General features: G+C 40.3%; 2 protein-coding genes across 6 annotated transcripts; one reads left to right on the forward strand and one right to left on the reverse strand.

Moving 5' to 3' along the window:
• Positions 1 to 718: 718 nt before the first annotated feature.
• On the reverse strand, positions 719 to 7,048 carry LOC144205084 (dual specificity protein phosphatase 19-like). Its single transcript, XM_077729159.1, has 5 exons — positions 6,857 to 7,048; positions 6,475 to 6,712; positions 5,018 to 5,064; positions 2,517 to 2,672; positions 719 to 1,052 (listed from the first exon to the last, which is right to left on the reverse strand). The coding sequence occupies exons 2-5, from the start codon at positions 6,689 to 6,691 to the stop codon at positions 867 to 869; spliced, it is 606 nt and encodes a 201-aa protein (XP_077585285.1). The 5' UTR covers positions 6,692 to 6,712; positions 6,857 to 7,048; the 3' UTR covers positions 719 to 866.
• nckap1 (NCK-associated protein 1) lies at positions 896 to 26,131 on the forward strand. Of its 5 annotated transcripts, XM_077729154.1 has the most exons (36): positions 896 to 1,077; positions 1,601 to 1,674; positions 6,560 to 6,731; positions 7,219 to 7,375; positions 7,524 to 7,659; positions 10,680 to 10,697; positions 14,038 to 14,148; positions 15,135 to 15,227; positions 15,303 to 15,359; positions 15,441 to 15,583; positions 15,663 to 15,753; positions 16,173 to 16,310; positions 16,400 to 16,448; positions 16,528 to 16,684; positions 17,144 to 17,200; positions 17,648 to 17,744; positions 17,824 to 17,930; positions 18,014 to 18,146; positions 18,319 to 18,400; positions 18,470 to 18,528; positions 18,939 to 19,084; positions 19,159 to 19,291; positions 19,380 to 19,499; positions 20,528 to 20,667; positions 20,760 to 20,891; positions 21,369 to 21,587; positions 21,790 to 21,920; positions 21,995 to 22,092; positions 22,163 to 22,256; positions 22,344 to 22,426; positions 22,783 to 22,863; positions 22,927 to 23,020; positions 23,083 to 23,199; positions 24,116 to 24,225; positions 24,308 to 24,397; positions 24,463 to 26,131. In XM_077729154.1, exons 5-36 carry the CDS (start codon positions 7,552 to 7,554, stop codon positions 24,577 to 24,579), a joined length of 3,405 nt encoding a protein of 1,134 aa, XP_077585280.1. In that variant the 5' UTR covers positions 896 to 1,077; positions 1,601 to 1,674; positions 6,560 to 6,731; positions 7,219 to 7,375; positions 7,524 to 7,551; the 3' UTR covers positions 24,580 to 26,131. The 5 variants fall into 5 exon arrangements, with proteins under 5 accessions (XP_077585280.1, XP_077585279.1, XP_077585282.1 ...); XM_077729153.1 differs by having other exon boundaries at positions 897 to 1,077; positions 7,219 to 7,659; XM_077729156.1 differs by lacking the exon at positions 10,680 to 10,697 and having other exon boundaries at positions 897 to 1,077.
• The last annotated feature ends 423 nt before the right edge of the window (positions 26,132 to 26,554 follow it).

A 26,554-nucleotide genomic window follows, 5' to 3' on the forward strand; every position in this document is an offset into this window, starting at 1 on the left:
AAGAACTTGATTTTTTTTAGTCTTGGTCGGGCTGTAAAACATTTGAACGTCGCAAGAGATGAAGTACTCTTGCACAAACATGGCGGTTATTAACAGTGACAGAAGCCGGCTCCACACAATCAGTCGGCGAGGCTTTACGGGCCCGTTAAATAATGGACGACCTTTACGGGACCGGCAGGAATTGCAAGCCATTTGGCACTATTTAGCTCCTCCTTCTAAGCCGCTGGCATGCCATCAACGCACGCGCAACGGGCGTCCATGCCAACCAACGCCAAAAGCCTCAAATTGGAAAAAGAGGACGGCTACGCTTTTGAATAAGAGCGTATATTCGTATATTTTAATAGGACCATATATGAGCATCCCTTCTTTTCGTGTTCTTTTTTTCCTGGCCCGCCACTAATACCCAATTTTTGTTGATTTTTCAGAGCTTGCTGGCTTGCGATCCGTCACTCATACACTGACTTTTGAAAATATGCACTTAAGTGTGCATTTGTTGATACACACTTAAAGAAAGATTACATATTTTTGCGCATTCACTATTGTTCTTTTTCACATGCACACTTTTTAAAACACACTCAAAACTGACACTCACTCAATTTCATTGCAATATGATATGGATTCATTACATAACATTCATTTATGACATTTTTCTTGATTAAAAAACAAGACAATTTGTCCTTCATTGATTTATTTAATACACAAAATCTGTTATTTTACCAAAAAAAACATCAAAATAATTGACATTTTGGGTGAATTTGTCTCTGAAAAAAATCCAAGACAACAATATATAGTAATATTTTTGTGTTTCCATCATTTTAATTCGCAAATTGACAGTATAAAAATGAAAGCCAAGTAAAAACTACAACTCATACTACTTTGTAATTCCGCAGTTGTTGGAGAAACCCCGAGTTGGGTTGGCTACACGGCCTGGCCCGCTTCACCTGATGGAACGCCTCCTCGAATGGGAGTCCCTCACGCCACATCAAGTACGCCATAACCACGGAAGATGAGCGGGACACGCCGGCGTTGCAGTGGACCAAGACCACGCCATTCTGAAGATAAAAACCACAGCACGAGGTTTGCTTCAATCATTAACTCAATCGGTGACTGACATCAAATGTATGTTAAAATGTATACGTTGTTAGGGATGGGCGATATGCAATATGTATTTTTTATTTCTAAGCAGGAGTATATGACAGAAAATATGTGAAAAGGCCTGCTAGACGTCAATGACGTCCGCCGAGTTGGACTGTCTTTTTCTGCCTGTAATTGGCACGTTATCGGCTCGTTCTGTTGTTTGTTTTTCAAACGTAACCCAATCCGGCAGCCACCCCGCGACCCCCCGGCAACGCGAGTAGACGTAAAACACACACAGATAAGAATATTCATCTTTTATGAGTCACGGAGGTCGCTCCGTGGCATTATCTGTGCAGGCTTTGCCGTAGTTACACAGAGCAGACCTTGTTTTCATACTTTTTTGGGGGGGATAAGAAACAGCTGCAAAATGAAAATGAGCCCAGCTAGATAATCCATCACCGGGCAACATGGAAACTTAATTTGCTCTTGGTTCTAGTGGTCTTGTTTTGTCCTTATTTGACAGTGCTGGGGTCTGCTGCCAGGAACGCCATCCCATAAAAAGCGGGTCACGGGTCAAGAAAGGGACACGCAAGAAAGGTATTTACAATTTCTTAACCCTCTTTTTTTATTCTTATTTTAACATTGAACTGACAAAAATAGCCATCTACAGTTTTTCCATTATTTATTTTTTATATATTATATTTTTTCCTGTTTCCCCCTCAAAAATATCAAAAAATTAGATTTAAATTAAAGTACAAAGTCAACTTAAAAAAAGAATATCTACTATAATGAAGGGTAATTTACATGGCAACAATAAATCTATATATACACATGTATACATATATATACATATATATACATATATATACATATATATATACATATATATACATATATATATATACATATATATACATATATATACATATATATACATATATATATACATATATATACATATATACATATATATACATATATATGTATATATATTTCATCAACACGCTTATTTCTATATTAATTCATGTATCTATTTATTAACTTACTTATTACTTATCCTTTTCTGTGTCTGTATTCTCACCCTCTTGCTACTGTGACAACAAGGTTAAAAAAAACAACTAACAAGACCTTGGTAGTAATGTAGTTCTAGCCCTAGCGCCACCTAGGGGTGCGTGGCAGATCTAGTTCACTCTGCGATAAGGAAATCTAAAATAAACTACACATGAACGCGTTGCTGATGCAGCAATGTTGAGCTCGGTTGTTTCGTTTTAATTTGCAGCCCAAGGTCCGTTGGCGTCACCCGTCTCTTATAAAAAACAACATGATGAATGTACAGTGCGCGTTCATTGATTGAGCTGGCGGCCAGAGCTGATGGAAAGCGCCCCCCCGGGACAAGCTAGAGAATGCGTGCGGATTAATGCTCCACTTCTGCCGTATACCTGTTCCTCACGAGCCCGCTCGATAAAAGCGCCGCACTCCTCCACGTGGCAAGTCACGTCGGCGTCCGGGAGGTCCAGAATTTGGACGCTCTTGTAGATCAAGCGCTCGGGGAACGGGTTGGCCACGCCGTAGGCCACGTTGAGCACGTGGGTCACCTGGAGGGTAAAAGAGAGAGCGGGTGGCATGTGATTGGTGGCACTGTGGGCCAATGAAAAAGGCAGCTTTGTGATTGGCACAATGGCCTTGACGGAGAACGTTGGAAATGAAGCAGATGTGTGAAAAAGGAGAGGAGGGAACAGAAGGGGACGTGATTACCAGACAGATGGCGTCCATTCATTTAGTTGTCGTTGGCTCGTATCGCTTTTGTCGACTTACCTGAGAGACCTCAATCTTCTCTAATACTGATTATTTTTATTATATTTATTTTCATGGTGTTTGATCATTGGTCTAGGAAAAGGGTGCTGGTTTTTGGTCCATCTGATCCAGCATAGACCATTTTAGATATAGTATTTAGATTTTTTGTTATAAATGGATTAAAAGAACTGGATTATATGCCCTGAATATTATTTTTTTTATAGATCTAAAACCATGTTTATTTTAGCTTTTTTAAATATATTTTTAGATTTTACAAAATTATTTTTCAACTAAAAACTGAAGAAAATGATTAAAAAATTACAATTATTGATTTAAAAGGAGGAAAATCAGGAAATGTAATATACATCTATACTCTTCATTTTAATTTAATCCTAAAACAGAAAGTTTGCACTCATGATTTACTTTCCCGGGCCACACAAAATGATGCGGCGGGCCAGATTTGGCCCCCGGGCCGCCACTTTGACACTTGTGGGTGTCAAAGTCGTTTTGGCCCAAAATCTTAATGTTTCTATCCTTCGGTTCTCACTTTTTTCCATTGAGGGAGGGATAAACTTGAGCCCAAGGGCCGGCATTGCCCACCACTCATATAATAGCAAAATGTACCGTACAGGGTGTACCTGGGCGACAAAACCCAACCCCCAATAAACCAGCACGCCACTCGATTTGAACCCACACCGGCAATAAAAACAGGAGTGCGGAATGACTGAAATGATGACTGCGGCGTGCTAGCATTGTGTTCGGCAAACGGGGAGCGGCGGTCCAAAGTGAACGACGCTTTTGCGGCTCATTAACGAGCCGCGGCGGCTGTGGCGGACAACGCCGAAGACGGGGGGGATCGGGGAGGTCAACAAATTACATCGCAGCTCTTAAAATCCGCCGCATCTGCTTGGAAAATGGCCGCACGGTAACAGTCATCGACCCGAAAACGGTCCGAGCGATGGCCTCTGGTACGTTAGCTCGCATTAGTATGTTACCCTACAATCGATGGCGCTAATTGCCGCGTAGCGTGTCACAGGTGCGCGTTGGAATTAAATTACAGCAGTCAGTTAAATCGTGATTAACGACCTCGTCAGGAGCTTAAAGGCGATTAAGGACGACTGCACCATTTTGAATAGACTTTTTTTTAAGAAATATTTTGATGTACTAGAATATGTACGTATAACATGAGGTTTTTTACTTCATCATACTTGGTCATATTGCCATTTTTTCACAGAAAAAAGATAAGCAAAATAAATTTTTATAGACCTGAAGCTATGAAATGAATACTTTCCCCGACTGGATCAATCAAAAGCGAGTTGGGTTTTTATTATTTAGTTGTCAGAGTCTCTCCATGATGCATTTTTTAAAATGTATTTTCAATCATATTTACGGCATAGATAACACATGTGAATACCGGGAACAAGAATCTTGTATAATTCATTAAAAAAAACAATTTCATTTTTCTGACGTCTAACACTAGGAGAAAAGGGATCAATAAAAGTAATTTTATTTTCGAGGTAACCATGGTGAGTTGTGGCGGCGGCCATTTTATCAATGTCGTCAATGATATGTGAATATTCCACATTGCTCATCCTTTCCTGTGTATTTTTTGTCAGTAATTCTAATATCACAATATCATTATAATTGATGACATTCTTTTGGGTTTAAACACGATTTTCTCCTTCGTCATATGTCAAAGAAATGCTCATATCTCAAAGCGTTCGCGCCTGAAATCGCAAGATATTTCGTCAAATTCCTAATTTTTTAGGTTAGATTAGATCTATTTATCCCGTATTCGTGAAATTTAACTGTCACAGTAGCAAGAGGGTGAGAATACAGACAGAAAAAGACATTTTAGACATAAACATAGTTAATTCTCACGGGCTTTACTAACTACAACGAAAAAGGCCATCTCATGACCTTCCGGGCGCTATGAAATCTAGCGATGTTATTCCCCAGAGTGAGAGGGTTACGATGTAGTTGAGCCGGAATTATTTACTCCCCCTACTGAGCACAAGCGACACTGCACGAGACCCAGTTTAATCTCACGTCACCACACGAGCTCGCCACACGCAAGGACGCAACACGCCTGCGCTATTGATCTCCTCAACCCAACCCCGCCAATTCTAATCTCTGCGACACTGACCTGATATCTCTGCAAGGTGTCCATGTCGTGGGCCGCATCCTGAGACCCTGAAAGAGAGATCAGAGAAATGCGCCTTTTGAAGCAAAACTATTGAAGCAAAAAAAGGCTGTAGGCTTACATGTACTGCAAATATTGAATAATAAAACCCTCTCATTATGAGGCAACAAGAATACTAAATACTATTGGAGCAGCTGCTGAGGAGTGTATGAGATTATGGCTATAAATTTACTACTCATGCAGATTTTGTAGTTAACCCTTTAGTGGACAGGTGTCAAAGTGGCGGCCCGCAGGCCAAATTTGGCCCCTTGTATCATTTTGTGTGGCCCGAGCAAGTAACTTTTTGTTTTAGGGTCAGATTTAAATGAAAATTAGAGATGTGAAGGGAATATTTCCCGTAAATCCCCTTTGCAGAAGATATGTATTAATTTTAATGTCCAAAAATAATCTATAGATCAAAAAATCTATCAATTTATTCACCGATTAATTTTGGCAGCCTAGTTGGAAGACATACCGGTCAGTTTTCTGGATGAAATGGAAATTTTTGATTTTTTTTTGGTTAAGAAATAATAGTATGACTATGATGGGATATTATGTAGTAGTGCAAGTACAATAGAAGCATCCTGCCTTGCAACATGTCAGGAAAAATAAGTGTAAAAAAGTATATCTCTCCCCAGAGGGACAATTAAAGGGTTGCGATGTGAGCATGTTATAAAAATGGACACCAAGAGTTGAGTGTGCGTGAAGCGTTCACAAAAGAAGTATGTCATCATAAAATGAGTTTGCTCCAAAGACCCCCCCCAAAAAAAGTTGACACACAAAATCCCAATACAGTCGTAAGAGAGGGGTCGTCATGCCACACGCTGCCTCCGATTGGCTGACGTACAGGAAAAAATGAGAGTGACTTCAATGCTGTTAGCGCTAATGTGCCGTAAAAGGAAGATGGGACTTTTATTGAGCCGAACAGATGTAATATTATTATTGATCCCCGTTGACAAGTTGTTTCGTCAGGAAGGTCAAAGGTCGCGTGTGAGTCGACAAAAGCAAGCGGCCATGTTGTGCATTGAAGAAGTTCAATGTCATGTTAAAGGACGTACGTGAGGCGCAAAGGCATTGGGCCTCCACTAGGTGGCGCTGCCTTTTTTGTTTGCAGGGAAAAGTATTTAGATATTGATGCATTAAAATGCCAATAATGTGCGTATATATTGTATATACAATACAGTAACAAAAAAATGAAATATAGTTTGTTGAAAATGTCTTGGTGGGCTGTTAATTCCAACAAAAAGTATAAGAATTTGAATTATTATCTGTCTTCACGTGTTGCTGCACCATTACGCCATCAACCGATGCATTATTGGCCTTCGGGAGTTTTGAGAACAAGGCAAACAAATCGAAATGGTCAAATAAACATGTACTAATTGTCTTTATGTTAACAACGGCTGGTTTGTTGTGTTTCTCACCCAGCAATAAGTAAGGTCGGACTACTCCAACTTGGAGGTCAAGAGTTTTATCTTCTACAAATCCACATCCATTTCCCTCTTCCAGCTCCTCCACCTGTGTCTCTCCATCGGTGGTTTTCTCCAACAACTTCTTGCCCGTTACCGTGGTGATGCGTGTGCATTGACTTCTCAAGCGGCTTTTGGAGAATCCCTGGATTTCCCCGGACAGTGAATGCATCACAGGATAGGTGCGGCAGGACTGCAAAAGACGCAACATGGTAAAGCTTTTAAAAATACATATTTAGATAGATTGCACCATTTTGTGTTCCACTCAGTGCAACATGAACATCTGTTTATTCGCATAGAACTGCAAAATATAATGAAAATATATAAACATACTCACTTCGAATCAAAACACAAAAAATGAATTGGTATGGCGTGCGGCAAATCAGATTTTTAATCTTTGTTCCAAGCCTTTATGGTCCATCACTGCAGGCAGCAGTTAAGATTTAAAAAAAGGGACCAAAATAAACATTAGTTAGCAAAATACGCAGCATTTAGCATTTACACAGGCAGCAGAGTCGGAAGTACGTAGGGAAAATGATGCGTTCATAGTTCTAAAGAAAAGTAGGAATAAAGACTTGCCTTTTGGTATTGTGAACACACCCCAGTCAAAGATTCAACCGATTCCATTGTGTTTTGTCACCATGAAACTGTTAATGATCCAGTCTGGCAATTGAGGCATTTAAAATTGTCTGCACGTAGGAAACACAAGACTAGTGCAAGTCTGGATGCAAACACTAACGAGGCCCAATGAGGCGCACTGACCGTGAAGGCATCACGGTGTGGAAACGAGGACGCCTCCTCTCCTCTCATCCTAGTGACCGAGAAAAAAAAAACACGGCGAGCGGCTGGAGCGACAGTGGGTGGAGTACAGGAAGCTGCTGCTGTCCTCGGCTATCTAATCATGGCCCAAATCTGATTCTTTCACAAATACCACAAATAGAGCAGCCGAGATTGCGGACGTTTGTGATTTTATACCCGCTTTTTTTCCTTTCTTGACCGTGTAGTGGGTGGATTTGATCGAGAAGCTCCAAGATGTCTCGGGGAGTGATCCAGCCCAGCCAGCAGAAGCTGGCCGAAAAGCTCACCATCCTCAACGACAGGGGCATCGGGATGCTGACCCGTGTTTACAATATCAAAAAGGTTCGCACACTCACGCTGTAAATATATGCACAAAGATCTATCCTGAATGGATATGAACATCTGTACCTGAGAACCGGTGTCACTAGTGTATTAACGTACGCCAGTGAATAAATTCTTGATCAGATTGCATAACGCGTAAAATCGAGATCATCAGCAATACTTATTTTCGATCAATTTATTACGCGATGTGCGTTTATTCCTAATAGCGCAAAAATGAAAGTGAATTGGCCTTAATTTGCCATCTCAGAGGCTGAAGGTGGGCACGGCTACTGCTAACAGCGTTAGCTTGCGGTAATGTTGGCCCCTTGCGCCCGAAAGGGAATTTGCGAAGAATCGGAGGCGTTTTAACTGCGTAATGACATTGAAATGTAGATATTATCGTTAATCGGTGCAGAAACGATGATCAATACATGAAAAATAGCCACCGTGGGCTGGAAGTGACAAGCGTCGGGGCCTGAGTCCAAGCGAGCGTCGCTTGATGTTTAGTTAATGGCGGAGGGTGTCGGCTATGCTATGCTAAGCTAGGCTAACAAACCAGGGCTCCGCCTAACTCACGACAGCGCGATGCCCGAATAGGAGTGCTGAAGTTCGGCTGTTCGCTGGTGGACTGCCCGCTAGTAGCACCAACAAAAATATGTTAGGAACTCATCAGCTTCCTAACGATAAGATCTAGGCCAATAAGACATTTGTAATGGAATAAAATAGCATGTTAATGACACTTTTTGGTAAATACACCCCAAATTATTGTTTTGACACATTTTATTTTTGTTTTTTTTTTCTTGATAATATCTTGTGGAGTTGCCCCAGAGCTTAATACTAATACTTCCCATCATCATTATATACAACTCTAAATGAGATCCAATTTTAGAAACAACATTTTTAATGAATTTTATGATCTTCAATTTTGATGAGACTTGCAGTTTAATTGAACTGCTGTCAAATTTGGACAACAATGTTCATCCGAGTGTTAAGCCACACCCCCAAAATTTTACTATTATCTTTCATTGTCAAACAATAAATCCACCTGCAAATAGCATTTTTTGGCCAGGTTATGTGTCAAGATCGCCGTGACATTTAAAATAGAATCATTATTATTCAGAAAAGCATAAGAATCTTGTTTTTCCAACTAGTTATTTGTTTTGGTGGATTTTAGAGGTTTTTGAAGTGTTTATTGTGTATACAGTTACAATTAAATCCAATAGATACTTTCCCTGACAGTCAATTATATTAGTAAAGTGACAACAACAACTTGAAATTAAGACTGTTGGATAAAATGGTTTGGTGAGTGTAGATATTTACATGACTTGTTGTCATGTTTGTTCTTGTGTGGGAGTTCAGTGTTACCCTTTCTAGCCTTTTAAATACTGTGATTAAAATTGGGTCGCTAATATGGTAGTGTTTATATTGATGTGTTGCTGAATGTTTGTGTAGTCTTGAATGCTACTTTGTGAGGGGAAAACAGAAGACGTCTGATAGGAAGGATTATAACTCTCTGACTGCTTCATATTGTTTTTATAGAATGGAGGAGTTTCATCCCGGAGATAGAAAAGAAAAGCCATTTAGTTTGGAAGCTCACACTCGTTTCTGTTATACTACAACGCACATTCATCAGTAGTATAAATCTTCATAATGATCATAAGGAAAGGCCTTAATTGTGTTTTCTTATGGAGATAATTAGCTATACAATTTTTTAAAAAACAATTATAACAGTCCTTTTCAGCTTTTCCTGATTTCCGCCATATTTATTTTCTTTAATTTTCCCTTATGTTCAACCACAAGTGCCCCCCCCCCACACACACACAACTTTCTTAGCCCCAACTCTTATAACAAGTTAAATATCTAAGTATGATATACCTCATAAGCTATCTGCCCATTGTAAAAAATACTTCATCTTATATCCTCATTTTACAGTCATCAAATTTAATCTAATTACCATTCAGGATTGCTCATCTGCGTGCATTCCCTTTGGTAAAACATAAATTATTCACATCCCTCGATGCATTTCACAATCTCTCGGCTCTTTTTGATTTTCACATTTTCAAATTGCTGTGATGGATTGTATTGTACCGCAACACGAAAGCTAACCCTCCCTGAACCCCCCTTCAACGGTATGTGCTTTGTTACTTTCTCACTGTTCTGGGATCAACTAAATTTGCTACCATGTTGCAGAGAATGTCCCAGAATACTAAGCCTCACCCCCCCACAAAGCCCCCCAGGCTGATATGATGGCCTGATGGGATTTGGGGGTTACTGGCAACAATCTCCACCCATAAACTATCCACTGAACAATAACTGAAAATGAAAGTCGTTGAATCGTGAAATTAGCAAAATCTCCCAAATGAGCTTATTTCTCGATTCTACTTATTTTCTAAAATCAGGAACCTAAGTAACTCTCATTTCCCGACGTTAACGTCACCCACCGAGTCCGGCCTCCATTTTAAAACCGCACTTTAACCCCGGGTGGATAAAAATAATTCCCTCCAACTCACGTAAAGTGGTGTTAATATTATTCAACGGCGCCTAGCTGTATAATAGAGCTCTGAATTCATTAAATTCCCGAGTTGAACTAAAGTTCTACTGTCATTTTCAATGCACTTAATGGTGCCCAAGCTGTACGAGAACATAAGCAGCTGCCAAGTGCCTGTCGCGCAGACGCCGAGGGAACACTCGCCAGTTACTAAGCAACCGCCGTCCCCCCCTCCAAAAAAATACAAGCGGAAATCACGCAGGGTCCTAAACTTTACCGTTCGTCGGCCATGTTATCCCGGCGCCCTAAAATGAATGTGTTAACTCCCGGCGAGCGTGTCAACGGCAAATCAGCTTGCGTTAAACGAGTGTTAAAGTAGAGTTTACGTACTCGGTCAGGTCCTTATTTTGATTGTGTTGTGGATAACTGCAGCAATGCAGCAACACGTGTGCGTATAACACAATGCATGTGTGTGTGTTGAGCAGTTTGTCTGGGTGGTTTTGATTTCTTCTCTTCTTCTCTCCGTTCCAATGCTTCCCCTTCTCCTATGCAGCAAGGACAAGTTTGGAAGGTTTGCAAAGTTTATCACCTTCCACTGATGAATCTCCCTCCCTCCATCCCTCCCTTCCTTCCTTCCATGCCTCCCCCTCTTCTTCCTTCATGCATCAACCCTTGGACGCCTTCCTGTACCTAACCTCCTCCTCCTCCTCCCCATTCCTGGCTACCTGTACTGATTTGTTGGTCCTCTGTGCTTCTTCATGTTTTAATCAATCACATTGGTTGGTTGTTTTTAGTTTCAAGTTACAGTTGCCAGTGTCCTTATTCTGAACATGGCAGCTTTCCCTACAGAATGTTTTTAGATGTTAAATAAGAGGTTCAATATTAAAGATCAATAAAAGCAGATTATTCCAGATCTCAGTTTTAGGACAAACCCACTCTTAACACACATTAGACATCTGAATAATTGGTACCCGGACTTTTGGTAGACGGACACTTGGTCCCCAGACATTTCGTAGAACGGACGTTTGGTCGACGGACAGTTCTCTCTCATGATTATAATTTTGAGAGCAACACATTACCTGGTTTACCATTACCTTTCAACAGTAAACTCTCTCATGATCACAATTTTGAGTGCGAGCGAATCTGGCGACCAAAAGTCCATTTTACGAAACATCCGGGGACCAACTGTCCGTCGACCAAACATCCAGACATGGAATAATCATAACCACGGTATATTCTGGTATTTTCGCAACAAAACCTCCCTCCTTGCTTGGACTCTTTCCCACGCCGTCGCTCTATTGGCCGCATGGCTCCGTCTCCCCCTTCCTTCCCTTCATCCATGCTTCCCTCCCCTTCATTTAGCTTTTATGCACCATAGTGCTCCATGCCAATAACATCTCGTAGTAGTCATTTAACCAAATTGATGCTAAATGAACTACACACGCAATAACAATGGACACCAAGATGTTCTTGCATGTTTTGGCACACGACCCCCCGTTTCTGTCCACAATCATTACGCCCAATGTAGGTGTGTTTCCATTGAATGTGGAATGTCAGTCATTGACTCTAACAGTGCATGTGGGAAGCTCCCGTGACATGACGTCGCATCCATAACACGTCTGTCGTCCAATTGGATTTGGCTCCAGTGTCGCACAATCATTGGAACAGAGAAAAGAAAGCATTTTCTTTTGCAGCTTGTAGCATCACTGCTCACGTTTAACAACATGGTGGCGCGTGTGTGGTATTTTTTGCGGTTATTTCCGCGGAATGTGTGTGTGTGTTGGCATAGAGAGAGAGAAAAAAATCGCAAGGTGTCTGGTGGAGTGAGATAAATTAGCTTTATGTTGATTTTAACTGTCACATCTTAGAAGTTTTTGTGACGTTTGGACAGACGGTTGACGTACCCGTAGGAGATTAGTGTTTTTTTGTTTTTTTCTAAGAATCATCAGTGTTGGAAGTTTGTATGCTGATGATGTCAAAACATTTTTTTTTGTTTTAGTTAAAAGTTAGAGGTAGTACAGAGCGGCAGTTTAATAATAACCATGATAGTATAATATAAAACTTGTATAGTAGGATCTTACTCTAGCATTTGTATTCCTATTTTTGTGTGGAAATTGGCAGCTCATTTGTGTCCATTCTTTTTTTTAATTCACCAGGTTTTACTAATCAACTCCCACTCTTCATTACTATCTCTTAACATTTAAGAAATTGCCTTCTTCTTTTTTTAAACTGACTATTAGAATCAAATATTGCCAATTAGTTAAGTCAACTTCTGCCTGTCCTGCGTACTTGAATTTCTTATTCCATTCACTAGTCACCATAGAAAAAGCAGTTAAACACATTTTATTTAGCAGTTCGTAATAGATTATAATTGAAAGTTACTTGCCCTTTAAAAAAAAAAAATAATAATAATAATAATAATTCTGCTGTGTAATGTAAGGGAGCTTGTGTTTTACAGATATATATTTGTATAATTTTAGTTTCTACTCATCCAACTACTTAGCAGCATGAGTGTGGTATTCTGATTGTACTACGAGTGTCTTTTTGGGTCCTGTGAATGGTGGAATGTGATGCTAATGAATTGATTTTGGCTGTCTGTCAATGGCACATGCATGAACCACAGCTTGCTCACCCTTCCACAAAAACACTTCCCATGATGCATGAGCTCTCTTGCCCCACCAATCAGAAGCCGTTTCTCAATATGCGTACTTCTCCATACAGACCAAGTACTATCAAATACCCCAATGATGTCTTCCCAGGATAGTCTGTTCGTACATTAGTTTTTAAAATCTATATTAACCAAGTTGGATTTTGCCATACTTTGGTATTGAGAAACAACCATCGGCCTTAAAAGTTAAGTCCCTCCTGAAAATACCAAGTTAGTCAATTTTCATGTAGGTTTCTAGCCCACCCAGAGGGAGATAAATTAATTGCGTACTCAAAATTGCTACTCCTCCATTATCTATGAACAGATCAGAATGAAATAGGCTAGGTTTATTCTCGGGATGTACGCGCATCAATCGTCTAGAGGACTATTTCGGATTTTCTTTAAAAAAAACTGCAAATAACCCAAACATGAAGTGATATATTAATATTTCAAGTACATCATGCACATTTGAGAGATGCTAAAATAGTCATGAAGACGATAAAATCCAAACAAACTAACATTGATATTTTTGCAACTTTAATATAAAATGGTTGCTTTCCTATGGTTCATATTGCTGGAATTTGCATGCCATAGGGCAACATGTCCAATTTGTGTCTCTTTTTCATATACCGTATTTTCACGACTATAAGGCGCACTTAAAGGTCTTAAATTTTCTCCAAAATAGACAGTGAGCCTTATAATCCAGTGCGCCTTATATACGGAAAAAAACAGAAAACCAAAAACCACCACTGTCAGATATTAAAAAAAACACAAACGCCTGAACTGAAACAATACTGTTAAATATGCAGATACCATCTTAGTTTACAAAATCTTCCATCATATAGCTCCTCCCCCACTGCAAGATTTTATACAAAAAAATCCAAAACATCAACAATGGCTGGCTCTAGAGGTGACTGTAAATTAGTGAGTGCTTCACACCTGGAAGTCAACAGCAATTATCGTATTTTCACAACTATAAGGCGCACTTAAAAGTCTTACATTTTCTCCAAAATAGACAGTGCGCCTTATAATACAGTGCGTCTTATATATGGAAAAAATATCATTCATTGAGGGTGCGCCTTATAGTCGTGAAAATACGGTACTCATCTTATAACTAGTCACTGGGATGACAAATCATTAATTTTCTTGAGTTATACCCCGCAAGGAATTTGGCTACCACCCAAAACAGCATATTGGAAATACTATTAAGAACTGCTTTTACGCTCCTCACCTCCTATGTATTTTTCTTTTCCCCCCAACTCAGGCATGTGGAGACCCCAAGGCCAAGCCCTCCTACCTGGTGGACAAAAACCTAGAGTCTGCCGTCAAGTTTATCGTCCGGAAGTTCCCCGCGGTGGAAACCAGGAACAACAACGTGAGTGGTAGCCTTACAACTTGATTAGTATCCTAAGGTGTCCATTATTTTTAAATGATTATTATCCCCTATGTCAGTTAATTCCATTTTTTTGCCTTATTTTATGATTATGTTTTTTATTTGTTTGTGTGAAGGAGTTGTAAAACCGAAGAGTGTGATATTAGCGCGGAAGAATGGAGTAAAAAAATGTATGAATGTGTGTGTAGAGTCGTTATAAGTAGCAAATGTTTCTATAGCTTGCGGCTTTTGTGAAATGTGTGGGTGTGTTTATGTGTCTGGCTAATAGCTTTATTCAATATAAATGTGCAAAAAATTGGTCTCTTATGTTGTTTTTTCTGTTTTGTGTGTTTGTTTTGCATGCTAATCCTGGCTTATTCCGGATTTGTGCTTTTTGGTAAGTTTGTGTATTTTTATTTGAGTTTTGTCAGACTTTAATTGTTTATTTCTTACCGTTTTGAGGCTATTTTTAACCCCATTTGATTTGCTCGGCTGGCCATGTTTTTTAATTTTTTTTAATGTTTAGTGCATCTAGAAATTTCTGTGGATGCTTTAATCACCTGCCTTGCGCCGTGTGTGCTAACAGTCTAATCTGTTTTTGGCAGAAAAAGCCAATATTGGCATCTGTAAAATCAGCAGGCATTAAAATTCAACACCTACAGATTAATAAGGGACCTCATTGAAGTTAATGTGGGTTTTTGGAGGAATGTGTGGGCATTTTGACAGACTCCTCAGAGGAAAACTAGAGCCCAAAGTCTTAAAATTATGCCACTATACTTCCCTTAACTTCTGTAGTTTGCCTCCACCAAATGTTAGAAATATTGGCAAAAACAAAAAACTAGACTGTATTATTTTTAAGAGTAATAGTCTATGAACTATTTATTTGAGAGAATTATTAGTATGCATTTTAAGTGGTTTGGTTACTACACTTTTTACAGTCTTGTGATTAGGCTTTCTAATTTAATATTTAATATTTTGTGACGTTACAGCAACAGTTGGCGCAGTTGCAGAAGGAAAAGTCGGAGATTCTGAAGAATTTGGCTCTGTACTACTTTACCTTTGTAGATGTCATGGAATTTAAGGTTGGGACTCCATAACATTTTGGGTTTTGATTGTGTGTTAAATGGTCAAGTGAACGCATTTGTCCAATTTAACAGGACCACGTGTGTGAGCTCCTTAACACCATTGATGCGTGCCAAGTCTTCTTTGACATTGTAAGTGCATTCATTATAGCGCTACATTTCATCTTCTAGTATGAAGGATTTGACAAGATTGTATTTTTTTTCCCTGTCAAGACGGTGAACTTTGATCTGACCAAGAACTACTTAGACCTGGTGGTGACTTACTCTACACTCATGATCATACTATCGCGTATTGAGGAGAGGAAAGCCATCATTGGATTGTACAACTACGCTCACGAGATGACGCATGGAGCCAGGTGAAGATAACGCACCAGAAAGTCAATACGCATTAAATTGCATGTATTCTAACTTGAGTAACTCTTTGTTTTGTGGCAGTGATCGTGAGTACCCAAGGTTAGGCCAGATGATCGTGGATTATGAGAACCCTCTGAAGAAATTGATGGAGGAATTTGTCCCACATGGCAAGGTACCATGTCTCGTTTGTGTAATACTTTAATAATTACTAGAGGTCATTGTTCATGAGACATATCTGATCAGCTCTTTTTAATGAGCGCTTTAATCTCACTGTCTTGGCGGCCAGACGTGACAAACAAAGTGGTAGCAGCTGCTCATTAAGTGATGCATTGATCTTGGACACTTCAAACGTGTGCTTTAATTTAATGCAGTTCAATACAAATACAATGTAATATTAATGTTGATTCTGTATATTTGATATTCTTAGGAGTTTTAAAACCATCTCCAGTCCCAATTGTGCGGCTCTTGGCATCCTTCAATGTGAACTGAAATGAGTTTATCTCTAGTAGATATTTACTGGCGGCCATTCACCTAATATCAGACATGTTTGTAACCCATTGACCTTTCCTGTTTTTCTGTTTGTTGTCATAGTCTCTATCCGACGCCCTGATCAGCCTCCAGATGGTCTATCCCAGAAGGAATCTATCTGCCGACCAGTGGAGGAACGCCCAGCTGCTTTCGCTCATCTCAGCTCCCTCCACTATGCTCAACCCTGCCCAGTCAGACACGGTAAGACACCCAATCACCATTCATCTTCCTTACACTCCATCAAAAGGAATAAAAAGATCACAAGAATATCTCCTTCGCTCTCTTTCTAGATGCCCTGTGAATATTTGTCCCTGGACGCCATGGAAAAATGGATCGTTTGTAAGTTCCCTAGAGAGAAAACCAAGTCCAAGAGGTCTCTTTCCCACTGACTCTAACATTCCCCTTTTCATGCGTCCAGTCGGCTTCATCTTGTGCCACGCCGTTCTGAACAATGACGCGGCGGCGTTGTCGTTGTGGAAGCTGGCACTGCAGAGCTCCACCTGTCTCTGTCTCTTCAGGGACGAAGTCTTCCACATCCACAAGGCTGCCGAGGATCTTTTTGTCAACATCCGGGGGTAAAAAAAAGGAAATCTATTTTGCAATAGATTAGTACTTTGATCATTACTTGCCACTGCTACATAGCCAAAACATAGTAACATTAATAGATACCAGTCCAGAAATATTCCCTCTAAGATGCACAATTGGGCACTACTGTTGTCTTCTCTGCACAGCAGCAATCATATGGCGCGTGGTAAATAAAATCCAAACTTTTTTTTTTTTTGCATTGGCAGTAACTCTGTCCACTCTTATGTTTTTTTTGTGTTTTACAGCATGTTTTAGGTGAAAAATTAGATGGAACTTTGACATGCATTGCATGAGGATTAGCTCACAAGCTGGGCGCTACGCTCATGTAAAATATACATAAAATCTGATTTTTAATGTATTTCCCACTTTGCTTTTGAAAGGGACTGACACATTTTCAAAACTTAAGTCTTTCCGCAAAATAAAGCGATTTCTCTTTGTGTGTCTCCCAGGTACAACAAGCGCATCAATGACATCAGAGAGTGCAAGGAACAGGCCCTGTCTCACGCGTACGTACCAACGAAGAAGAGAGCTTGATGCATTCCCAGATGCCATCACTTCTTTTATTTTTTTTCTTCCTCACACTTAGCAAACAGATTTATTTAGTCGCCTCATTTTTTTTCTTTTTGTATTTCCATTTCCCATCCTGCATTTGCGACCTGCTCATCTCATCTCTCTCGGGATATCTGACTCAGATGCCTCGCCTTCTTTTTTTTCTTCTTTTCTTTCTTTGTTCCCTCTTAGTCTTCCCTTCATTTCATTCGCTGTACTTAATCTGTCTGCCGCTTTCATCTTTGTTCTGATTTTTACCGCCATGGCTGTCATTTACTCACTTTGGTGTCTGCCGAGGATTGTCCTCAAAGTGTCAACGCACCGTGTAAACTGGTGACTGGGACTCGGTTCCGGTCCTGCCTTGCATTCTGACTTCCTCAATCTGTCTCTTCTCTCCACCGCAGAGGCTCCATGCACCGAGAGCGACGTAAATTCCTCAGGTCCGCCCTCAAAGAACTGGCTACCGTTTTGGCGGACCAGCCGGGACTCCTGGGTCCGAAGGTAGTTCAAGAAAAACTGTTTTCCACCTCTTTTGTACCACTTTGAAATCGTTAAAATCTTTCAATGGCTCTCCCCACAGGCCTTATTCGTCTTCATGGCGTTATCGTTTGCCCGAGATGAAATCATTTGGTTGCTCCGACACGCCGATAACATTCAGAAGAAAAGCACAGATGACTTCATTGACAAGTACAGACTTTTTTTACTCTAGCGTGCGCATCGTTAGGCGATCGCGGGTGACTTTTTTTGTCGGTTTTTGTGTCTTTCTCCAGACATATTGCAGAGCTGATCTTCTACATGGAGGAGCTGCGAGCCCATGTGAGGAAGTACGGGCCGGTCATGCAGCGATACTACGTGCAGTACTTGTCTGGCTTTGACGCTGTGGTGCTTAATGAGCTAGTGCAGGTGATTATTTGCCTTCTTTTAAAATTATAAATAAAGACAATTGTTGTGCTATTAAAAAATCTCTTCACTCAAGACAAAGGAAACATAAAAAACACCTTCTTACAGTTTTAACAGTATTTAATGTAGCAGTGAACTAGTTTCTAATTGGACTCTTGTGTTTTCTGTGGTCCAGAACCTGTCCGTGTGTCCAGAGGACGAGTCCATTATCATGTCTTCGTTTGTCAACACGATGACATCCCTCAGTGTCAAACAAGGTAAACGCAGTACAATTTGAAAGAATGAAAGAATTGTTTTGCAAATGGTTTTGAATTGTGCTTTTGCAGTTGAGGATGGCGAGGTGTTTGACTTCAGAGGCATGAGGCTCGACTGGTTCCGACTGCAGGTTTGAATGCCTTCATTTCATACAATATCTAACTAATGTACTTATAGTAACAATGTCAGTATATATCTTTATTAAAATTGTTTGCTGATCATTATTGTTTTTCCACTTAGTTGTAGCTCTCAAATATGTACCTCATTAATTCAGATTTGGCTATTAAAAAAATAAAATACAAAAAAATAACAAAGTTGATGGTTAGTTCCTTTTTTTAAGTAGATGGCAACCTTAGTCAGATAATTCACAAATATTTCTCTTTAAAAGAACAACTGAACTGTTCCATTTCTTTAAGCTAGCTTCTGTTGCTCTCAAAATAATGTACTTTAATAAACAGGGTACTTGAAAGTCATGTATTTTCTCTTTATAGTCAATATTGTTGTTATTAATCAACATATTGAACTGTTGTCTTTGTGCAGGCTTACACCAGCGTCTCCAAAGCCAGTTTAGGAATCGCCGACCACAAAGAGCTGGGCAAAATGATGAACACCATCATCTTCCACACCAAGATGGTGGACTCGCTAGTGGAAATGCTGGTGGAGACCTCAGACCTCTCCATATTCTGGTGAGTTATTTTTTTGCCTACACACCAAAGAGTTCCATCCACAATTTCCCCAAATATAACGTGTATGTGTTCAGTTTTTACAGCCGCGCTTTTGAGAAGATGTTCCAACAGTGCTTGGAGCTTCCCTCGCAAAGCCGCCATTCCATCTGCTTCCCTTTGCTTTGCACACACTTCATGTCCTGCACACACGAGCTCTGTCCCGAGGAGGTTAGTGTGCGTCAATACGCTTCCAAGTAGCCCAACGACGGAATGTCGCATCTGTCCCTTTTTCCCATCTTTGCCTCTGTCCCTGCAGCGTCACCACATAGGGGACCGCAGTTTGTCATTGTGTAACATGTTTCTGGATGAGATGGCCAAACAAGCCCGAAACCTCATCACTGACATCTGCACTGAGCAATGCACGCTCAGCGACCAGGTAGGAAGAAGTACTTTATCTTTAGGGGGTCGTTGATGGGAGCCAATAGGCCACGGGTGTCAAAGTTGCGGCTCGGGGGCCAAATCTGGCCCGTTGCATCATTTTGGGTGGCCTGGGAAAGTAAATTATGAGTGCTGACTTTTTGTTTTAGGATCAAATTAAGATGAAGAGTATAGATGTATATGATATTTCCTGATTTTCCCCCTTTTAAAACAATAATTGTCATTTTAATCCATCTTTTCTGTATTTTTAGCTCAAAAATCATTTTGTAAAATCTAAAAATATATACAAATATTTTCAATTTTCCACTTTAATATGGAAGATAATGAATAAGAGATTTTCCCTTACTAATAAAAAAAAGCTCAAATAATAAAATCTCATCAAATCTATAAAAAACGGAATATTCAGGACTTTTGATCCAGTTATTTTAATCAATTTATGAAAAAATATATCTAAATATTATATCTAAAATGGCCCAGTCCACCTGAAATCAAGTTGACATTAATGCGGCCCGCAAACCAACCCTTGCAATAGACCGCTCAAACGATTTAGACGTCTCGGTAGCATCGAATACGGTTAGCTTTAATGCATCAATTTGAGAAATTATAAAATCAAAACAAAGCAACCCGCCCTGATGTCATTAAGTTATCATGATAATTGATTGTAAATGGAGGCTTTGTTGTGTGCTTAAGAGGTTCTTTTTTTTTGCACTTTAAGCCCAGTTAATGGCTCTGAATCCTTGATAATAGCATCCCCCTATCTTCTAATTGTTCACTAGACAATAAAAGTCACAAAGAAGAGACTGAAAAGTCCATATGATGGGATTTCATGGCCGTTATATAATAATGCCCGCTGTCACATTACCGCTCGGCTTCCTTTGTTGGAGCGTGACGTTAAAAAGCCTCTTAGGTTGATGTGGGATCTGGCGCTCCCAAACCAAATGGACGTATTAAGGATGCTTTACGGGCGACCTGACAATCTTAGCCCATCTGCCCGGACGACCCTCTATTATTTCTCCACGCCGACAGCTGCTTCCCAAACACTGCGCCAAGACCATCAGCCAAGCCGTCAACAAGAAGAGCAAAAAGGCCACGGGAAAAAAGGGCGAGCCGGAGAGAGAGAAACCGGGAGTGGAGAGCATGAGGAAGAACAGATTGCTGGTCACCAAGTAAAAAAAAACCCTTTTAAATTACAAAAATAATAATAATTACCAGAAATAGGATTTATGGCAATTTTCTAATGATGTTCCTCTTCCTCCAGTTTGGATAAACTCCACACGGCGCTTTCAGAACTCTGCTTCTCCATCAACTACGTTCCCAATTTGGCGGTGTGGGAGCATACGTTCACGCCGAGAGAGTACCTCACCTCGCACCTGGAGATCCGCTTTACAAAGTAAGGACTGGAATCAGGTCTTTAAACGGATGTCAGGGATAAAATGTCACAAAAACGGTGCTCGGACGTTTGGTCGCCAGACGTTTGATCGCCAGACGTTTTGGTCGCCGGTCAAATGGTGACAGAGAGTTTAGTGTTGAAACCAGCTCTCAAAATTACGTTCATGAGAAAGTTTAATATCTAAGAGAGAGAGTTTAATATTTAAGTACTGTTTAACATCTTAGTACTTTTGTCCATCGACCAAAAGACTGGCGACCAAACGTCTGGTCACGCACAAAAACTGATAAAGGAATGTAAGAAATGTGACTCTGAGAAACCATTTAGCTGTTCATCTCGCTGGCCTTTGGAATATAGGCACTTTCAATCTAATGTGACATTTTGATTGATTTTTGGGTTGACTTGAATCCTAAGAAGAAGAAATTAGTTTTAATGTGCTTTATTATGGTAATACAACAAGCATCCCCTCTTTGCTTCCAGGTCCATCGTTGGCATGACCATGTACAACCAGGCCACTCAGGAGATCGCCAAGCCCAGCGAACTGCTGACCAGCGTGCGCGCCTACATGACGGTGTTGCAGTCCATCGAGAACTACGTCACCATCGACATCACGAGGGTCTTCAATAACGTCCTGCTGCAGCAGACGCAGCACTTGGACAGCCACGGCGAGCCTACCATAACCAGCCTTTACACCAACTGGTGAGTCTTTACACAAAGTTTTAAGTATTAAAAACAAAAAAACAATAAAATAGTCCCATAAAATAGTAACGCCATACACATTTTTGGATCATGCATAGAAATGGAAAACCAAAGTATTTATTTATTTTTGATATATCATTTAATGCCCACTCAAATGATATATGTCATTGTCATGGAAACCAACCTTAATGCTGCCACGCAGGTACCTGGAGACGTTGCTCCGGCAAGTCAGCAACGGACACATTGCTTACTTCCCCGCCATGAAGGCCTTCGTCAATCTGCCTACGGAGAACGAGCTGACGTTCAATGCAGAGGAATACTCCGACATCTCCGGTACAAAAGTCTCCAGCTCTTAAAAAAAACTTCCCAAAAAATATATCTGTATTAATGACTGTCCTAATCTGCAGAGATGCGTTCGCTGTCTGAGCTACTGGGGCCTTATGGCATGAAGTTCCTTAGCGAAAGCCTCATGTGGCACATCTCCTCGCAAGTGGCCGAGTTAAAGGTACGCGACCACCTTTCCAGCATCCAAGCCTGGTGGGTTTTTTTTCACCAACCTGTTTTTATCTCTGCAGAAATTAGTGGTGGAGAACATGGAAGTTCTGACCCAGATGAGAACCAGTTTTGACAAACCGGACCACATGGCGGCCTTGTTCAAGAAGCTCACCTGTAAGGCACTCTTTTCTTCTTGTTTTTTTTTTTTTTAGTTGTTTGTCAGAGTGACTCATATTTTTTATTATTTTTTATTTTTTGCAGCTGTGGACAGCGTCCTCAAGAGAATGACTATCATCGGAGTCATCCTCTCATTCCGCTCGCTGGCCCAGGAAGCTCTGAGAGACGTAAGAGGCGCAAAACAGGAGAAAGCATACATCACATTGACCCTATTTTAATCCACTATTTATCTCAAGTAGGGCATAAACCTTTGTCCTGCATTTTGGAGATTTTTGAGAAATGAAAGTAACTGAATATACAGATTTTCACTGAATTCACATCCTTAAAATATTCATAACTGTGCTTTAGTAAAAGAAGCTAGTTAGCAACTATGTGGAATAATCCACATATCTGAACATCATCTAAAGCCAATAATGAATGGGAAACTTGACACCCAATTTTTTTCTCTTCCACCTTCTTTTCATCTACCATATACGCATTACATATAACAAGATAAGACTAAGAGCACTACGTTCTTACACAGGTGCTATCGTGCCACATTCCTTTCCTGGTCAGTTCGGTTGAGGACTTCAAGGACCACATTCCCAGGGAAACCGACATGAAGGTACTTTACCCACCTTCACTCTGATTTTTTCCCATCAAAAAACACATCTTCCTCCTCATCCAGGTGGCCATGAACGTTTACGAACTGTCGTCGGCCGCCGGTTTGCCTTGCGAGATCGACCCGGCTCTAGTGGTGGCGCTGTCGTCACAAAAAAGCGGTAAGACGACAAAAGCCACTATGGGATTCCCATTCCTCAACGTTATTTCCCGATTTGTGTAGAGAACATCAGTCCAGAGGAGGAGTATAAAATTGCCTGTCTTCTGATGGTGTTTGTGGCCGTTTCCTTGCCAACGCTGGCCAGCAACGTCATGTCGCAGTACAGCCCCGCCATAGAAGGTATTTATTCATTTCTATCTGGATATTACGCCCTTCGCCAAAGAAGTAGCACTCAAATCGACTATTCAAGGACATATCGACTTGAAAAGGAAGCGCGACACGTCGCATTGCGTCCACAAATGTCATTTACTGCTCCAGTGGCACGCGATGGATTCATTACGCCGACGTTTACAATTCCACGTTGAGGTCACTCCGCTCGGCGGCGCTAATTAAAGGTGATTATTACAAAAAAAATGGCTGAGACGAATAAAGTTGGTTCTGTCATAAGGCATCGGAGACGGAGGGGCCTCTTGACGGACTCGTTGAGACGTGTTGACGTTAACAACCTTGAAATGAAAGGCGCCGTTGTTAATAAGGGCCGTTGGAAGAGGATAATGACTCGTAATGGGCGCTATTGTTAGTATGGCTGGACACATCTCAATACCACTCACATACACTTAGGATGTATTGAAATGTCATTCAAACTTGGTGTTGAATATGTGAATTCCATCCAGTGCTTAGTGTAGGTGTCAAAGCGGCGGCCCGGGGGCCAAATTTGGCCCTCTGCATCATTTTGTGTGGCCCAGGAAAGTAAATCATGAATGTCGACTTTCTGTTTTAGGATCAAATTAGAATGAAGAGTATAGATGTATATTAAATTTCTTAACTTTCCCTCCAACATCAGTTATGTAAAAATGAATTGGGATCATATTAAATCTAGACAGTACATTGTTATAATTGCCACTGTGGGTAAATAGATAGCATTGATGGATTTTTAATTTTAAAGGACTTCTTGATTTTATCTTTCAAACATAAGGGTTATGGATTTGACCTCAGTGAGGTCAGATCAGAAATACTAAGTCTTATTTAAAAGCCACCTTTATAGGGAGGAGCCAGCCCTTGTATGCTAACTGTATGTATTTACTGCCCCCTGCAGGCCACTGTAACAACATCCATTGCCTGGCTAAAGCCATCAACCAGATCGCCGCAGCCCTCTTCACCATCCACAAAGGAAGCATTGAGGATCGCCTCAAAGAGTTTTTGGCTGTAAACATCTTCTTTTACATACATATTGATTTTAGGCTCAATATCATAAATCTAATAACTTTCAATTTCCATTTCTGTCCAGCTGGCCTCCTCCAGCCTCTTGAAGATCGGCCAGGAGACGGATAAGATGACCACACGGAACAGAGAGTCTGTTTATCTGCTGCTGGACATGGTGAGATTTCCTTTTAAAAAAGAAGCTAAAAAACTAAATTGATGTGTTGGCCATCTTGTTGCCAGATTGTGCAGGAATCCCCCTTCCTCACAATGGACTTGCTGGAATCCTGTTTCCCGTACGTGCTCCTGCGTAACGCCTACCACGCCGTCTACAAGCAGAGCATCAGCGCCAATGCCTAAAGCGAGCACACGGCTTCTCCCGCTTCGTTGGTCGAGGCGCAAACGATCGTTAAGTACAACGTTCCCCCGCTTATTCACCATTCGCGACTGGTGATCTCCAAACGCCGTCGTCGTTTGCCAGAAATTTGACACAAAAGTAGCGCTTTGGCACTAAATGGAGGGAGGGGTTTCTGTTGGTTAAGAGAAAGAAAGTTCAAGTTGCGCTTTGTCGCCCTCCTGTGGCAGCATAAATTTTTGCAATAGTTTGGAATTCATTGTCCCTATTTAGCCCGTTCGTCCACATTTGTCATCTCGTCAAAAAGTTGACACTTTTAACCCTTTGTAGAGCGGGTGATTATTTTTGCTAATAATTTATTTTTGACAATTAAAGCCTAGATTAGTAATGGTCATTTTAAAAAAAATCTTAAATATTAGCAGTTATTAGATATGAATACAATGTTAATAAAAGCTAAATTAATGAACACAGAAAGACATAGCCCAAGTTAAGTTAATTCTTAGGGTTTAGTGCCATTGACGGCAATGGATGTCCACTTTTGTTTAACTGAGAGGCACGAATGGACAAATGTGTCCAACATCCCTTCATCCGTCCCTCCCAGTCAAAATGGATTGGACATCTAGTCCTGTTAACCCCAGCCAATGACTTAAAAGTCCCAAATGGGAAGGAAATACCCATCAGCGTCCAAAAAACTTATCCCAAAATATTTCCTAGGCAGCACGATACCACAAGATGAAGCCAAAAACTACTTTTTGACTGAATGGAGCGCCTCAACTGACTACGATGTAGTTCCTTGGTAACCAAGGTAGCAGCAAAGCACTACGTTTATTTCGTTAAAGCTCCTCAACTTATTTTAACCGTTTTTCGGGCAGAACGACAAAGTCAATTGGCTCCCAGAAAACAAATGTGTGAATAGGCGGGGTTTCATTTGTGCTCGATGTATAACTTTTAAGTAATTAAAAAAAACTGTAAAGATGTTTAAATGACAAAAAAAGTCACTACAATGGCTGAGAAATGTGATGCGTATTCACAAAGCTGGAAGAAATTGGGGAACAGCTACTTTTTTTTGTCTTTTTATTCCTTTTTATTTTTTATGTTATGCTGTTGCCGGGTAGACCAAAATCGCAGCGACACAAAACAAACCTGAGAGTTTGTTATATGAGGACAAAAAAATTATAAATAAATACTATATATAAAATCTACAGTATATATATTGAGTTGACACTAAAATATTTGACGGCGTGTTTGTGCTGGTGACGGATTTTTTTGTTTTTTTTGTTTTTTCTGCTTGAAAAAAAGCTGTTTGTTGTACATTTTTTCCATTGACGCTGCCTCGTGACATTTCATAACAAAAAAAAAGCTCACTCATACACTTGTAACATGGTGATTTTGTTCTTTTTTTTTTAGATAGTGGTAACAAACTCTGGTGGGTTATAAAAAAAAAATAGGAAAAAAAAGAAAAAGTTTTTGATGTGAACTCAACTGGTCTGTTTTTACGTTTTCTTACTTTTACAATTTTACCAACGTGTTAACAACACTACATGATGTTTGTGTGAAAGAGGGAAGGGTGGGGTTTGGAGGAGGGGGGGGGGGGGGTCATGCATTCTGTAACATAGTGAAATTTAAAAAAAAAAATACAAAAAAAAGGATCAGGAGAAACCCCTCTGCTGCTCTCAATCACGGTTAATAAAGTACAAGTGAATATTTTTTCATTTGTCTGCATGGACTCCTAGAATGTTTTGTCTCTTTTGTTGTTGTTGTTTTTCCTGTTGTAGCATTCTTCAAAGCAACAATAACAAATTGAAAAAAATATTTGTTTTATAAATTTTAACAACATAAATATAGCTGGTTTTATGCAAAGCATCTATTTTTTCCCCAGTTTGACCAAGGGATTAATTTTATTAAGGGGGTACATACAAGAAAGTTGCACAATTGGTAAGTAGTGAAATGAAGATATCACAAAAATATGTATATTTCAGG

Source organism: Stigmatopora nigra, chromosome 12 (genome assembly GCF_051989575.1).
Source record: "Stigmatopora nigra isolate UIUO_SnigA chromosome 12, RoL_Snig_1.1, whole genome shotgun sequence".
Taxonomy (NCBI): Eukaryota; Metazoa; Chordata; class Actinopteri; order Syngnathiformes; family Syngnathidae; genus Stigmatopora; species Stigmatopora nigra.